At 26.6% G+C, this 16,907-nt stretch overlaps 1 protein-coding gene across 4 annotated transcripts in view; it reads right to left on the bottom strand.

The window, feature by feature from the left end:
• DAAM (disheveled-associated activator of morphogenesis-like protein) overlaps window positions 1-16,907 on the bottom strand; it is a 144,251-nt gene that overhangs the window by 55,140 nt on the left and 72,204 nt on the right. The window contains exon 1 of one of the 4 annotated variants that reach the window (XM_011496506.1): window positions 7,436-7,791. The exons of the other annotated variants lie outside the window; for them this stretch is intronic. Coding sequence (XP_011494808.1) covers window positions 7,436-7,474 — 39 coding nt within the window. The 5' untranslated portion in view covers window positions 7,475-7,791. Of the gene's footprint in view, window positions 1-7,435; window positions 7,792-16,907 lie in introns of those variants that run through there. 4 annotated transcript variants of the gene reach the window in all.

Here is a 16,907-nt window from a genome sequence, read left to right as displayed (position 1 = left end):
CCAGCGTGAAATAAGCGTACAACAGTTTTAAAGAGCCAATTCCGCGGTTCAATTAACGCATATGTACAAAGTGTTTTTTCATCCAATATTAATACAATATGATCAAGTCAATTCATAGAAAGGCTAAGCTACGTACCGCTATCTAGTAGTAGGTATCTACTGGTATCAATTTTTGCTTACCTGCAATAAAAAATAAAAATATAATTAGTATTCCAATGGTTTGTTATGGACTTAAACAAACACACATGATATTAATATAATATTAGAATTTTGGATTTTAGCTACAAAATATGTAGTATAAATTATTATTCTAATAAATTTATTATGTGCACGCATACTTATATATATATATATATATATATATATATATATATATATATATTATCTTTATTTTTTACCATTCTCAAAAAGTATTTTAAAACTGTTATATTATCTTATAAAATAATGAAAAATAGTTTTTAATGTCAAAAATACATTATTTAACAATAAAATCGAATGGAATATTTATTTAAAAAGTGTTCCGACTGAATTGAATAAATAAAATATGATCGTAATCTTTTATATCTATCTTCTCTATTAACAGAGATTAGTGATACGATAGCTTCATAATATTTAAGAAACTTTCTAAAATTTTTAAACAATTTGACGAGTAAAGATTTCTCAATTAGTTTCTCTAATACATATATATATATTTCTAATAGCACTAGCTTTTTGCAGGTTATCACACATTTATTGTTAATACATTAATACAGATACACTCTAGATAAAAAATTCTTAATTTTTACTTACACCCTTGATTACTGTTTTACAGGAAAAATTAAGCAATAAAAAAAGTCAAAGACTTGCAAGTGCAGGCTTCCATATAAAATGAAATCATCAATGAATACAATAGCGTTAAACAAATTTGTTTACAGTTACGCTTCCGCACACTTTGAAACGCCTACTCATTTATTTTTTGCAAGTTTGTATTCAACAATTGTATGGATCATTAATAGCGATTCTCTAGTCAGAGGCACAGGAGTCAAAAAGATAAGTCTCTAAGCTATTAAAATGGCAGGGCACGTGGCTTAGAAGCTTCGGGAAGCTCTAATAACCGTTCGAGACTGCGGAGCTGTGAGTCATTAAAGCCACTCCGTAACGAGTGCGCCAACTCTCACTCTCTGGTCCAAGAAAAAGCAGCCTCGGTGCGGCTCGATCAGATCTACCTTATGCGAGAGGGAAAAAACAAGCATGCTCAACCGGCAGGAAGTCGAGAACAAGAACGCGGTGTTACACCGGTTTTATAACGAGGCGAGCGGGGTGGTCGACGAGGTAATCACGCGCCGGGAGGGAATAACGTGCCACCGGAGGTAAACATTGGCCAAGGAGACGATGGCCCCGTGAGCTCTCGTCGATCATTCACACAGCTTATCGCGCCTTGGCAGGGAATGCCGTTTGATCCAAGCCGGGGACGAGACGAAGATGAAACCCGGACGCATGGAACCTAAGTCCCACGAAAACTACGAGGATAAATAAAGCAGGCGGGCTATAGAAGTAACAGGTTTGCGTTCGGTGCTTTTCCAGGACAGAGTACTCTTTGAAAACACTGAAGACAAAATGATGGACAAGCCTTTCAGAGCAGTGAGTGTGAAGAAAATTTGTATGTAGATACACCGAGCACCATTTCTTTTCCTATCACAATATGCAAAGGCTAAACGAGCTCCTCCTTTCTTTGTATGATATTTCTTCCAGTAGAACTTGTTCTCTCTCGTGTAAATCTATTTTTCTACTTTAATTATTAAATTTAATTGCGCGCGCCCGCGCGCGCGTGTGTGTTTTCGTGTGTTTTTTTTTTTTGTTTTACGTCATTATTTTAAAAACTGAGATAACAAATTCATGGAACTTTTAAATTATTGATTAAAATGTTTGAATTGATTCTATAATGTAGTGTTAAGATGTACATATGACTGTAATATACAGATTATGACTATTATAATCAGCTTATGCCACGAATTTAGAATCTCAATGTTATTTTTTTATATTCAAATTATTCAACCATTCGATAAAAAAAAATATTCTGATAGTGTAAAAATCAATTTTTATCGAGAATGAAATTTTATTTTAACTCGCGTTATATATATATATATATATATATATATATATTGTATTTTGTTACATTAAATAATTTAACACAATAATATATTTAGTAAAATTTTAGCGCTAAACTTACTTCATAGAAAACGTAATTAATTTTGGTGAGACAATTTGCGATTGGTGGTAAAAGTAAAACAGAAATTTCAATTTCTCTAAGCAATGAAGTAATGTAACATTGCCTACATCCTATTGAAGAGCATTTCTCTCTGCGATTCTTATGACTAATTAAAGACTTATTTATATAAAGTAATCATTAAATCCCACGAGCAAAACAAATAATGATGTGTACACAATTGCCATAAAATGATGTGAAAAATGCTATGTACATACGATGCATGCATTTTTTTGCTTACATATAGTCATAGATTTGACCGAACCTATACCATTTAAACTATTAATAAATCGCTTCTGTTGATCCCATTTCCATCTTGTAAAACAATATATAAAATAGTTTATATGCGCTTTAGGTGCTGTTAAAAATACAAGAAATACAATTTCAACGAACTTTAATTGCCATTCGTGTATTTTTTGGTTTAATGTCGTCGTTTTCATAAATTCAGATAAAAGGTTTATAATTAAAAACGAAAGACAAATATCCCGTGTTGATTAAACGCGGGTACAAGCGTTAATAAAATTGTGGTTTTTCTTAATTTTAAATTTATGTATATCATACACGAACGAAGATTTAATGATTTCAATTTACATGGGTTTCTATTAATATGTTCGCTTTCGTTCGGGCAATACTTATTCTCAATTTAAATGCGCATAATGATATAAGAAAAAATTTTATATACTTTTAAAATATTGTAGTATGAGTGAGCATAAGGTAAATCAAAACTTGAACTAACTTTGTAATTTATTTTGAAAAATAAAGTCAATTATTTATTTGAATATGCCACTTTACTATTTTATATTTGGCCTAATGAATAATTAACATTAAAAAATATTAAGTACATATTATTAAAGATATATAATACTATGGGATTTATTTAAATAATATACTACTATACATTTATTTAAATAATAAACTATTAATCTAATAATGTAATATGTGCAGTAATGTTATTAAATAATTATTATCTTAATTGCATTATTTAGATTTTTATTAATACTAAACATATATATATTTTATATAATTTATTTAATATCGACCAATAATTTAAACAAATTTAAATAATAATCTTAAAATATTTAATTTATAATAAGAATTCAATAAAATTTCTTAAAAATTATCTATAAATAACGAAAAAGTTTAATGTTTATTAACATTGCGTACTTAATTCATTCATATTTTACTTACAATTTGCAAAAATAATATATCACTAACAAATGGAATAATCTACTTCTTATATTTACAATGTATATCACTTATGTATATCTTAATTAAATGTGCAGTTATTAAAGTAACGTTGTGTAAGTTAAAATTTTTTTCAAATCTTTTGGTTGTAACAACACAACATACACAAAGTCATAATTTTATGTTAAACATTTCAATATTAAAAATTCTAAGAATAAAAGATGTTAATATCTTTGTACGTAAATAAGAATAGAAACTTTCTATTTCTTAAATCTATGTCTGGAATATAGAAACAGAAAAATGTAAATATATGAAATACTGCAAGAAAACAGACTAAAGAATTTATTAATTTATTTTACAATTTTATAGTAAACTAAGTATTAAAACTAATCTAAATTTAAAAGTATCCTCAATGGTATTTAAACTTTACTTAAAAAGAACTAAATAAATTATATAGATACCATAAATTAAATAAATTTACGTAATTAATAAGTAAATTAATAGAAAATTAACTAATGTTTTCGCCTATAACACTTTAATTGCAATTAATGTTTCATTTCAAGAAATTTAATTTTGATAAACTTAACAAAATAATAGAACAGAAATATTTTTTATACAGAGATTAGAGTGTCAAAATGAATGCATATTGATATTAACAATCTCGCGTTATATACTTCGTAACTGTTACGCGTACAAATATAATTAGTACTTTTTAATATCCACAAATTTCAAAAGGAAATTCATTTTTATATTATATAACATTTTATTTGTTCATTCAAATAGTTCAAAATTAAACCAATCACTACTAATACTTAGTATAATGTTCAAACAATATGAATACGATATTATAACAATTTGTTTGTATATGATAGTAAAATAAAAATTTTAATGTTACCATTCATGTGAGAGTTAATTATAATATAGAATCATAGGTTAATATATTATTATAAATTTATCAGTATTCATAGCTTAAGAATATATCGGTCTTAATAAGTAGTGCAATAAAAATTAATAACGATTAAGCGTAATTTCGATGTTTTGAAATATTTACTTCAAATTTTAATTATTCATATAGTTGTAATGTGTGAATATTAATATTGATATTATCGTTAATTCGCTTGTATACAACATTTATTCTTCGTCGAACTCTAATAATAATGATCGTATATATATATATATATTGAAAAAAAAGTTTAAAGCATTATCTGAACAGACGATTCAGAAATAAGTTTAGAATTGCTGAAATAAATGTAATTGATTGAAAATAAATGTATGGATGTAAAGATAAATCGAATGCACACGAAAAGAGTTATCGAAAATAATTTTCTACGTGCCATCAAACTACACGCTGAGTACATCCAAGTACACATGGTAAAATATGTAAATGATATATAACGAAAGTCGCTTAAAGAATGGAAGCGAATATATTTCAAAATCAATTCCGCAAATATCGATTCACAGGAGTCGCCGGTAAAATTGACCTTTACAGGCGATACTTTTGGCGAATGGGGTGCGCGTGCGCGGTGAGGCAAGTTACGGCAAATGGAGAAGTCGAGCAGTACGCATCCAAAAAGTAGCACGCACCTCGAAATACCTACTGGCGACATAAGTAGGCAGGGAAGTGGATTCACCAGCGTTTCTACAAATAGATCAATTTATCCCGGCTGCTTTAAACTCCCGAGGACAAACGTAGGACAGGCATAATAGGAGAAGCAATTGGCATTGTAATATTTGTATAAATGTATTGTTGATTGGGCCGTTCGAAATTGAGCGAGTTTAACTCGCGAGCTTTTTCCCTTTTTATCCTATTGTCGAATGGAGTAATGGTTTGGATATTTCGAGGATTTTGTTTTAAATTTAATTAAAATCAAATTTTTAAATTCAGTTGAAAACCCACGCGATCTTTTCGAGACGATGTTTTAAATTTCCTATGTTTAAAATTTTTGTCTTCCTCCATTAAGTTAAGAATACTTTTTTCTTTTCCTTATGTTTTCTTCATTGAAATGTATTGGATTTAATTTTTCATATCAGAAGTTGGTGGACAAGTCGAACAAGGTATTCCGAATGCGAAAAGACTAATTTTTAAGAATTTCAAGCGACAGCCGCTTAAGACCTGCGGTAGACCACCTATAGTAAACCAGCGAAAATCAATTCACATGTTAATAATGATTAAGTGTCCCTTCCAATCTAATTCATGTACGTGCCAGTCAGTCACTTGCGAATAAAACGTGGAATAATAAGCTTGCGAAATAATCGGCAATTTTCATTCAATTTTTTTTCTTTTTTCTTTAACGGTGACTTAAATTCTTCGTAACATTACTTTAGATCAATCAAACTTGTGTCCGTATTCTGTATTATAGCATAATTATAACATAATAATATGAAATTAAAAGTTAAACCCATCGTGGATTATTTAATAAATTCTGATAATATTTAAAAGTTACGTAAAACTAAATAAAGTGTCTAACTAGATAATATAGCTTTCGTTCATTTCTACTAATTATATCGTATTTTGTTTTAAAACTTTCTTAACCTTTCACAGTTGCAGTTACTTATTAAAATATTATCACATTTTTTTCACATATAGATTTCTTAATTTTCAAAATTTACATTTTTAAAAAGCTATTCTTTTCATTCTTCTTTCGAACTTAGCACTGTTTATACATCATGATTTATTACTATTAGTATAATATATCTATTCCAAGAATTTTTTTCTTAAACATTTTTCCCCTTACTTCTCATCAATCTTCAATTATATATAAATATTTATGATTCGACCTTTTAAAAATTATTAATTTTCGTAAATAAAAAATGTGATTTGATATCTTTCTATATACTTTATAAAATATTATATTGTTAGGTTAAATTATTATTTAAATAATAAATTACTATTTAAATAATATTACTATTTAAATATCATGTATATAATATGGACAAGAACTAATTGATAATATAAAATAAATAGATACAATTAAAAGACTATAAATACAATTAAAAGATCATTGGAAAGCTTAATGATATAAGCTAATATATTCAAAATACATCACAATAAAATCCATTGAATTCATATTCCAATTAGCTGTAATAATTCCTAAAATATTTTATAATTTAATCCAATTAAAAAAATTATACATCGATGTGATTAACATGTATATTAATATAATATATAGAGGATTATATTGTTTAAATTTGTTGTTTAAAATTGTAACTGATTTTATTATATAATCGTTAAATTATAGGCATGAATTAATATTGTTAATAGTCTAATATTATAATCATTATTTTATATATTTCTTATAAATCAATGTGTCATTAATTAATTATGTACAAAAGTTTTAAGACCTTCGAGGATAGCGTTGTAAGAAATTCAAATAATTTAAAATAACAATTTTTTTTTTAAATTCACGACTAATTCTACCTTTTAATTTGCAAATAATTTCATAATAATGATGAATATATAAACATTATCGTACCAAGTAACTAAAGTAACTAAAGGCCTATAATATCTGAATTTTTTATTTGAATCAAACACTTGCTTGGAACATCACAGTGCCTATATTTTCCGTTTAATGGGAAAATTAATATCCACTATCACAGACTAATGAATACCGTTAAAACATCACCAATAAATTTAAAACATCGTTATTGTTGAAACTTCAAAGATTATACTAAAAACACACGTATTGCGTAAAGCAATGAACTAGGCTTCAGAAGAAATACTCATAAAACAATATTGAGCAGTCGAATAACAGATCGTCGGAATCGACAGACATCGAGGCTGACACTGTGAGGCTCGTCGTTTAATTCGATATCAATGATAAGTTACATTTTCCATTCTCAAATATACGAAATTGATCGAAGCTTGCGTAATGACAACAAATAACGTCCCATAACGTCCCGGGTAAAGGGAAGCAAAACAACAATAAAAAAAAAATTAAAAAAAAAAAAATAATAAAAAATGGACCACCGAACAGAAAGCCACTTCATCCACAATGTAGACATTACCAAATTTATCTTGGCCATCTTCTCAAAAACGGTATCCATCTTGCAGCTGCTAAATCGTTCTCCTTTTCCCTTTATCGGGCGCACTTTCGCCTCCTACTCCTCTTCGTAGGATTGGTGGCCAGACGGCTTACATCGACATCCAGGCCGATGCTCTTCCTGATGGACCGACTGCCCTCGAATTTCCCTGGCAAAAACGAGCTACGGGGACGCGGGGTCCGCTTCTCTCACTGGCCGCGACGGGTTCCGCGACGCTCATCGCCGGCCTTTCTCTCACTCCCTCTCTCTTTCTATCTCGTTCGATGTCTCGCTCGCTTTCGACCGGAGAATCGGGCCAGACAACCTGCGCGCTTGCGATTGCAGGCCGAACTACCAGGTGAAAAGCCCCGACACCTCGACAGCGGTGCACAGGTGCAGATCGCGGCTGCCGCCACCATCGCCGCCGTCGCCATCGCCGTCGCCGTCGCCGTCGTCGTCGCTCAAGAGGAGTGGTAGGGGGGCCCACTTTGACGCTGAGACCTCGCGGTCACCGGAGGACGAACGCCAGGACAATTGCGCGAATTGCGGCTGGAGAGACGAGAAACACTTTCTTTAAATTCAAACGAAAGTGTTTACTCTAATAGATGAGCATTCGCGCGATTGTCCTGCCGTTTTGTTATTCGAAACAACGAGGAAAAAAGACTGATTGTTAAGTTTATATCATTTATTTATTTATGAAATAACAATAGGAATCGTACGTAAAAGTTAATTGTTTAATGCTAAAATTGATTTGTTCGATGCTCTAATACTAATGAATTATAATTATTTATTATATTAAAATACGTTGTCGTTTTGCATTTTACGAAACCGATGACTTATATTTCTTTCGTGGAATCTTATATGGAAATTCGACATTTTGCGAAAAACGTCGTGCAAAAAACTGTATAGTATTGATGTAAAAAATATAAAGTTAAATATTTTATCTAATAAGTAACAATTCCACGCACTTTTTCTTACTCAATCACTCGCATTAATGTGCATACGTATGTAGTAGTTATTTTGTTTTTAGAATATTTTACATAGTGCTAATAAGTATTTTTCAATCGGATTGCTAAAAAGTATTAATTATTCTAAAAGAAGACAGGTATATGATTTCTTTTAAATATTAATATTAAAACTTTATTTAGTTATGTAGTTAGTCAAGATATTGGTGATTTGAGTAAACTTGAATAAATTGAAGAAAAATGATTTATTATATTAAATTAAAAAATAAATTATTATATTAAAAATAATTATTAATTCAAGTAAAATTACTTTATAATTATGTATCCGGTTAAACATGAAATATTTATCGATTTTATATATACTTATATTTATTATGATTGATTCTATAGTTATTATTGTACGTAGCAAATGTACAAAACGATCGAGTTAAAACTCCACTCAAGTAATAATAGTTTTTACGTAATATCAAGCATAACATTATCTCTTGCATAATATTAGAACCACAGAATATTTTAATATCTAAAGCAACTTAAATTTTTTAAGTACTTTATTTCAGTGCCTCTTACTCAATGAAGTGCCATTAAATAAATATTTAACCGGTTAATCTTATTGACTAGTCTATAAATGCTTGATTTCAATTTTATAAAATTTACTACTGGTGTATATTATCCTTGTCGTGAATCCTTATAGCTTGAAAATATCTTTTTATGAATAAAAATTAGAACAAAGTAACAATTACTATTTATTGCTTAGATATGTTTATTTTAATATTAAAAAAAAAACGAAAGTTAAATTAAAAATTAAGTAAAAATATATTTTTGGTCTATCTAATTAAATTTTTTTAAATAAAAGGTTTGGAACATAATTTTTATTTAAATTAGTTAATTCATTTATATTAATTTATCAAATTACCTTTGATATGTAATAAAAAATTTTTAATTTAAAAAAAATGAGCAACATTTATTTTTCACGGTTGGGAGTACTAATTATACTAAAATTTGTGTTTTCGCAAATCGATAAAATATTTATATTATAATAAAATAAAGAAAAAAATTGGAAAACAATAATATTAACTTTTTGATAATTTATTACGCACGTACAGGTACACATATGGATTTAATGAATTTATTAGATAGATGTAAAATTATTATTAGTAATTTATGAAAATTTGCTTTTTTAATCAATTATATTTACAACATAGAGAAGTGGAGTGGAAATTGACTAATCAGTCCTACTATCCAGACTAAGAAATTTTATGTAAATGCTGTATTTGCAAAAAAAAAAATAGAGAAGAGAGAGAGAGAGAGAGAGAGAGAGAGAGAGAGAGCGAGAGAGAGAACATTAATTATGTAAAATTAAAATATGAAATTATTTAACATTTAAGAGATTATAATAAAGTTCTATATTTAATTTTAAAATTAATTTATACCAAATTATTAATCACTTTTCACAAAAACTTTCCGAATATATTGAAAAAATCAGTATTAGGTGATGCATTTTAATAATTAAACTGGTTGGAAGATGAGAAACATGTATAGAACTTTTGCTGTATAAAGTTCATTATTTCACAAGCGTTAACTTATTGTAAGCAATGTAATGTAATGTATAGGTAAGTCAAACTGAAATTGTTACGTACTGCTTTAATTAAGAATACGTAATTACTGGATCAAATGGATTTACTTTCAAGATCTTTTTAATAATAAAATTAAAGATGAATTTGCTATAAAAGAATCAAATGTGTACAAACAAACGGCCTTTCGTATATTGTAGAAGTATGCATATGAAAGTCACGAGGCCAAAACTTTTATAAGCTATTTCTATTTTATTATTTCAAGATGAAACGACTTCTTAATATAGAATCATTTACCGTATCCAAATGATAAAGTAAGTAATTGCAAAGACTAAACACTGCATGAAAAAGTACTCTTGATCTGCAATATATATATATATATATATATATATATATATATGTAAATTACATATTATTATGTACTCGCACGTATATCCAGACGTAAACAGTGGTAGTTTTTATGTATTTTTAAATGGTCGAAAATTTTCTAATAAAATTTTATACCCCCACTTTTGTTATATAAGTTAATAATTAGATTATGAAATCAACTTCTACAGATTCCCACCAGTATGAAAATCATATTCAATTAGAGTGAATCGCCTCTTCTTCGCCATAATGTTATATATAATTTAGTTACAATATTTATGTATTGTTTTATTATACTCAAACGCAAAACTCTAATATTTATAATAATAATTATAAATAATAATAAAAAAATTAATATTAAAAATAATAATCGGTATAGCATAATTCACAATAATAACAATAATTACTAAATACATATTTTAATCAGTAATCAAAAATAATTTTTTTATATAAAATGAATTATTGTATAATTGTAAAAAAGAATTGTAATGATGTGAAGAATAATCAAGATTACATTTCACTTGGAACGAGTCTAAAGGCATTTTAGTCAGTCCGTCGTATGTTACTTTTGCTTTGGCTTTGAATGCTACTTGAGAGTATGAAGAACTCATTCTTGTGTATTATGCCTGCCACCTTTATTTAAGCTTGGAAAAATAACGAAAAATTCTACATTGTGTTTAAATTTCAAAACTATGAGCCATCCAGTATCATATACTACAGTCTACACATTACATTCTATTATTATTACATTTATAGATGTATATTCGCATTATTATAAAAAGTATTTTATTATTTGAAAAATAAATCTTTAGTTTAAATTATTAATATTTATATGGAGTATAACTTTTTTTACAATCTAATTCTAATTATGCTAATGATTTGTTAAAAGTTCTGTATAATTATTTTAAATATATCATAAGACGTGGTTAAAATACTACACATTTAAATTTAAAAAAAAGTAATTGAAATTACGTATTATTGTTATTTTTATCAATACTATTAATTTTATTGCATTCAAGTTCGGTATTGTTTTCATGTAGTTTATATAAAATGATGATAATTTAACGATTTAGATTTTACATCTATGTACAAATAAATTTTATACTTAAATGCAGTTTCTCTTATCTGAATATTACGTGCTATTTATTTAACATTTATTAAAGCTATTTGTTATTAAAAAATTTTCATTGACCGAGTAAATTAATCTTAGAGATAATTAGCACGTAAGGCATCGAGTAAAATAAAATGAAATACATCGCCTTACATAAGACAAGAATGGCCTTAAACGAAGCTCATATGAAGAGTAAAATTTTAATCTACAGTATCTACTTCTAAAATCCGCATAATGCTTGACGATTATTTATCATAATTCACAATCACAGTAGTATTCTCTACTTTACTTATGAGTGAGCTGGAAAAAGAGGAAGAGGCATGTCTTGAAAAAGAAATGTCGAATTCAGAAGCATCAAGAGAGAAAACGAGAGAAAGAATCAGATAGAAAAATAGTCGGATAGATGGACAAAGTAAGAAAGAAGGGAGGGGAGAAAAAGTATTACTATTTATAAAAAGTATCCGGGAGACACGCGTAAATAGCGTAGCAATAAAAATTCAAGTTATTTTTGTCGCCAGAGCTACGCGACGTACAGACCGATGATTAAGAACAGCGAAGGGGAGACAAAGAAAGATCCGCAGGAAGTAAAAAACGTAAACGCGTGCGTATAAGTATGTTGAAGCGACACGTGTGCAAGAGTGAAAAGGGAGCGGTCGCTTAATGAAATCGTTCATAAGTCGATGACTTTTGATACAATTTTATACGCATTTCTAACGCCTTCGTATTATTATTATTTTTTTTTTTAACGATACGCTTATTATAAATACTTTTATTCCATTACAAAATACCCACTCTTATTGTCCTTTAGTGATCAATGCACAAGCAATAAGCCAAAGAATAGTCAAAGATCTCGTTTACTTTGATATCCTCGTATAAATGAAATGAAATTATTCTCAATACAATATCACTGTTTTAATTTAATTCATTTTATTTATTTATTACTTTTATTTTATTATTATTTTTTTTTTTTTTTTTTTTTTTTTTTTTTATAATCAATGGTTAATTTAAATTTTTTAATACAGTCGTTGAGTATATCTGACGAAAAAAATCTTTATAAATTTTAATATTATTTTTATAGTTATAAACGAAAAACATAAAGTATTGCAAAAGCTGCTTGTAAATATTTACGTTGTAAAAATTTTACTTGTAAAATTAATTTAAATCTGATTAATCAATGAACTAATTTTAAATAAAATTTTTATCAGCGTGATCATTTGAAATTCTATAAAATAAATATCAATTGAAATAATATATTAATTATGATAAAACGTAATCAAAATAAATTTTATCCCGATCAAAATCTTCATATAAATAGTAATTTCATTTCATTCGAAGCTGGTACATCTTAAAAGAAATCTAATTAAAGATCTTAATCATAGCCAAAGCTTTAGAGAAAAAGGAATTTTAGTGAAATCTTACACAGCGGTTTCCTGCCTAACAGATAATGATTTTTAAAAATCGATATATTCACTTTATAATCAATAATTGAACCAAGTCATTTGTAAATGTAAAATACGCGTTGGAACACTTTAATATGAAATGAAAGCTGATAAAATATTAAAAATTCGACAAGTATGGAATTTCGAAAAAATTTAGCAAACCATTGAATAAATTAAGGAATAAAAAATTTATTGGATTACATAACGTGCAATAATATAATGTACATAATTATAAATAATGTACTAATTATAAATATCTATAACTGTTTATTTAAATAAAATCTAATCATATAATATATTTAAATTAATTGTAATATTTAGGTATTTAATAATTGTACTATTTAATGATCAAGCAAATAATTTTTTAAAGTCTTTTGAAGACTTTTGCCTGAAAATAGTTTAAGCTAATTATAATGTGCATATACTTATAATGAAAAGTAGATAATGAAATATTCTTTTTATAAGCACATAAACTATTTTTATATATTAATGTTTTTAATTTTATTTTTATGATAATGTCATATTTTTAACATTGAAAGAGTTAAATTAAACATTTGAATATATAAAATATGATCCGAATCAAATTAATAGAAAAAACACAAATTTATATTTCACAATTATGCTAAGTAATTTATTTAATATAAAGCTAATAATTTGGATTAAAAAATCTAATAAAATTAATATATTTTTTTTATTTATACTCCAAAGTTTCACTATTAATGGAAGAAGTTTCGTAAGTTACATCTATAATTTAATAATTCATTCACGATTTCTGTATATATAAGAATATTTATTCGTTTTTATCTATATATACAATATCTATATAAACATATACGTACATATATATATATATAAGAATTGTATCGATCAGTTAATACGCATAAATATTTGTTTAAAGTATAAAATAAATTATATGAAATTCACATAAGTTAAAAGGAGAAACTAGGTTAACAAAAAAAAAATCTACGTTCAGTAGTATGGAATGACGTGCGAAAGTTCGTGGGAGGCGTATACATAGATAAGCTTATGAGAAATTGCGGATTAAATACGAGAGTGGCAAGTGCAGCTTTTTATAATAAATGCTCAAAAGTTCTATGAAGAAGAGTTACCGGAGACGTTTCATCTCAACTTAAAATACGAGCCGGGGAATTCCAACAGAGAGATCTCGTCCTAGCTCCCGGAATGCGTCCGGCGCGTCCGGTTTTCTGGCTCTTCTCTCTTCCTGTCCATCGTTACAGTCGACATCGAGCGTCCTTCAGAGATAGGGCCATCGGCTTCCTCTGTCTCTGTCTTGGAGATAAAAAGGAGTAACGACTACAAAGAGATGTTATCGAGCCACATACGTACGAAAAGGTTTCACGCGAAATGTTGTGAAGCTATGCAAGAGAATCAAATATGATAGGATTACGATAAGACATCTAATCCACGAAACCTTAGATTTACAGTCAATTTCCATAACTATTTATAGCTGTTTCTTCACCATTTAACACTTGATTCGCAAGATTATTTCAATTCTTTACAAAATAACTTGAATTTCTGTAAAGCACAGTAATATTGAGTCAATCCCTTAGAATTTCAGCCTAAAACACTATTTATGGAGTATTAAAATTCAATCGAATAAAAGTAAAATAAATGCCAACATAATCACTATAATGGTAATGCCACTACTTGATCAAATCTTTTTGTTTAAAAGTAATAAGATTCGAGCATTTGATCTACTATTAAAAAACATGAAAATAAGTACAAAAGAGGAGTATGCTATTAAGCTATTATTTTTATATTTGTTAATTCATTATAAAAAATAAAATATCTATTAAATAATTTATATTTATAATAGATAAGATAAAATTCTAAAAGAATACATTTTTCTCATCCAAATTTTGAAATTATAATTATAGCTCTAATAACATTACAGTCGTGATACATTATTTAAATATAAATATAAATATTTATGAATTAATAATTCGTTCTCAATGAATTATATTATATTTTTAGTTATTATTTCATATTATTTTATAGTATATCATCTATATGATAATAAAATAATAAAATTAATAAATATAACAATAATAATAATAATAATAATAATAATAATAATAATAATAATAACAAGTTATTATCTAATTAGAAAAATAGTTTTAAATAATATTAAATATAAAAAATATGTACATTCTAGATTAGTACGAAACATGAAAATAGTATTTCAATAATATGCCTAAAAAAATTTAGACTAAACTATTCTGAATTATCCAAAAATTTGTTTCAAAACAAAAATGTAATTTTAAAATAATTTCATTTATAAATAGCAGATAAAAAAGTTATAATAGGAACATCATATATTTTATATATTTTATATATTTATACGTTATATACTTTTTAATTTAATATTTAAACGTAAATATAAATATGCAATTGTAAATATATTATTATAATATATATATATATATATATATATATATGAACATATAGTGCTATTATCATTAGAAGGAAAATATTGTATGAATTATAAATATTAACAAAGTAATGTGATATTATTTTTCTTTTAATTTGGCAACTCGTTTACATTATTAAAAAATGTCATATTATGTTTAAATCAATTATATTTGATGAATAAAAAAGGTATAAATAATTATAGAATAAAAATTGAAATTATGAAACAATGATCATTTGAATGATCATACTCTCACTTACTTGTGCAAAATTCGACCATTAAAGATGTAAAAACTTTAAAAATCCTGAATTTTTAGATTGATAATTTCACCTCCATGTTATGTCAATACATTTGCAAACAATTAAAATTATGAAATTTTAAAATTAACGTTATCACGCTTCCGCTTACAAACATTTAAGTAAAAAATATTTGGGACAAAAAGTTTCAATGATTATAAAATTTCATTTATTCGATTGATTATCTCAAATCTTTGTTGAAAACCTGTCGTAGCTGAATCTAAATTAATTTTAATTGAAATAGAATTGAGTTTTATTGGTGCAGATTTTTGAAATTTTACCACTTCGGAATTATTACTTTAACTATCCAAATAAACACAACTTTAACCGCATATCCAATTGAACACGTACACATCTAAAATCATAACTTTCGTTTTTATTCGCAAGTAGTAAACATTGCAGAACTTTTTTTCTGTACTTCTGGTTTCTTACTACACGCTACTGATTTCAACGGAAGCATATTTTGCACTACGTGTATGCAAGAACTAAAAGGGTAGATGTCCGGAAGATGTCACTTTGCATTCTCAGAAACGAGTTCTCCCGTAAACTTCGCTTACTCAGAGCAACGAGCATAGAATGTAATGCTATAAAATCAACGGTAAGTGTATGGAATTGAATTTAATTAGCACAAATAAATGTATTACATATTGCATTACATATATATTAATTCAGTAAATGTTACCTTTCAAGTTAAAACAAATCTCAATAATGTGTACTAATTTAATTTTCAAGAAATAAATGAATATGAAACATATTAAACTGAAAATATAAGCTATATATTATTACTCGGTTATGTACTTTTACTCTCTATGTTACTATAAGTATATTATTTTTAAATTATACTACGCAATTAAAATAATTCAAACAAACAATAACTTTAGAATCAATTCAAAAATATCTTTATATGATACAATTATAAAATATTAAAAAAATGAAGAATTTTCTTTATAATTCTATGCATTCTGCGTGCATTTATATATTTGATTGATATAACGAAAATACACATACATATGTATATATGCAGAATCAACCGATAATACAAATAAATAACTCCATCTTACTTTTGTATGAATCTGAAAAATAATCTAATCCTCCTCAAATATGTTCTTTAACTAATTTAAATGAAATTATATAATAAAATTTAATTTGACGCAACGAGTAAAAACTTATTTTCAATGAAAAAAAACAATACTAATAATATTTTTAAAGATTGTAAAGTATCGACAATACTTTTCCAATTCCATTATAACAGAATTTAAAAAAATACATATGTTCGCT

The sequence above is a fragment of the Ceratosolen solmsi genome, unplaced genomic scaffold (assembly GCF_000503995.2).
Source record: "Ceratosolen solmsi marchali unplaced genomic scaffold, CerSol_1.0 scaffold29, whole genome shotgun sequence".
NCBI lineage: Eukaryota > Metazoa > Arthropoda > Insecta > Hymenoptera > Agaonidae > Ceratosolen > Ceratosolen solmsi.
The sequence above is the reverse complement of the archived record's forward strand: the minus strand, read 5'-3'. Positions and strand labels throughout refer to the sequence as shown.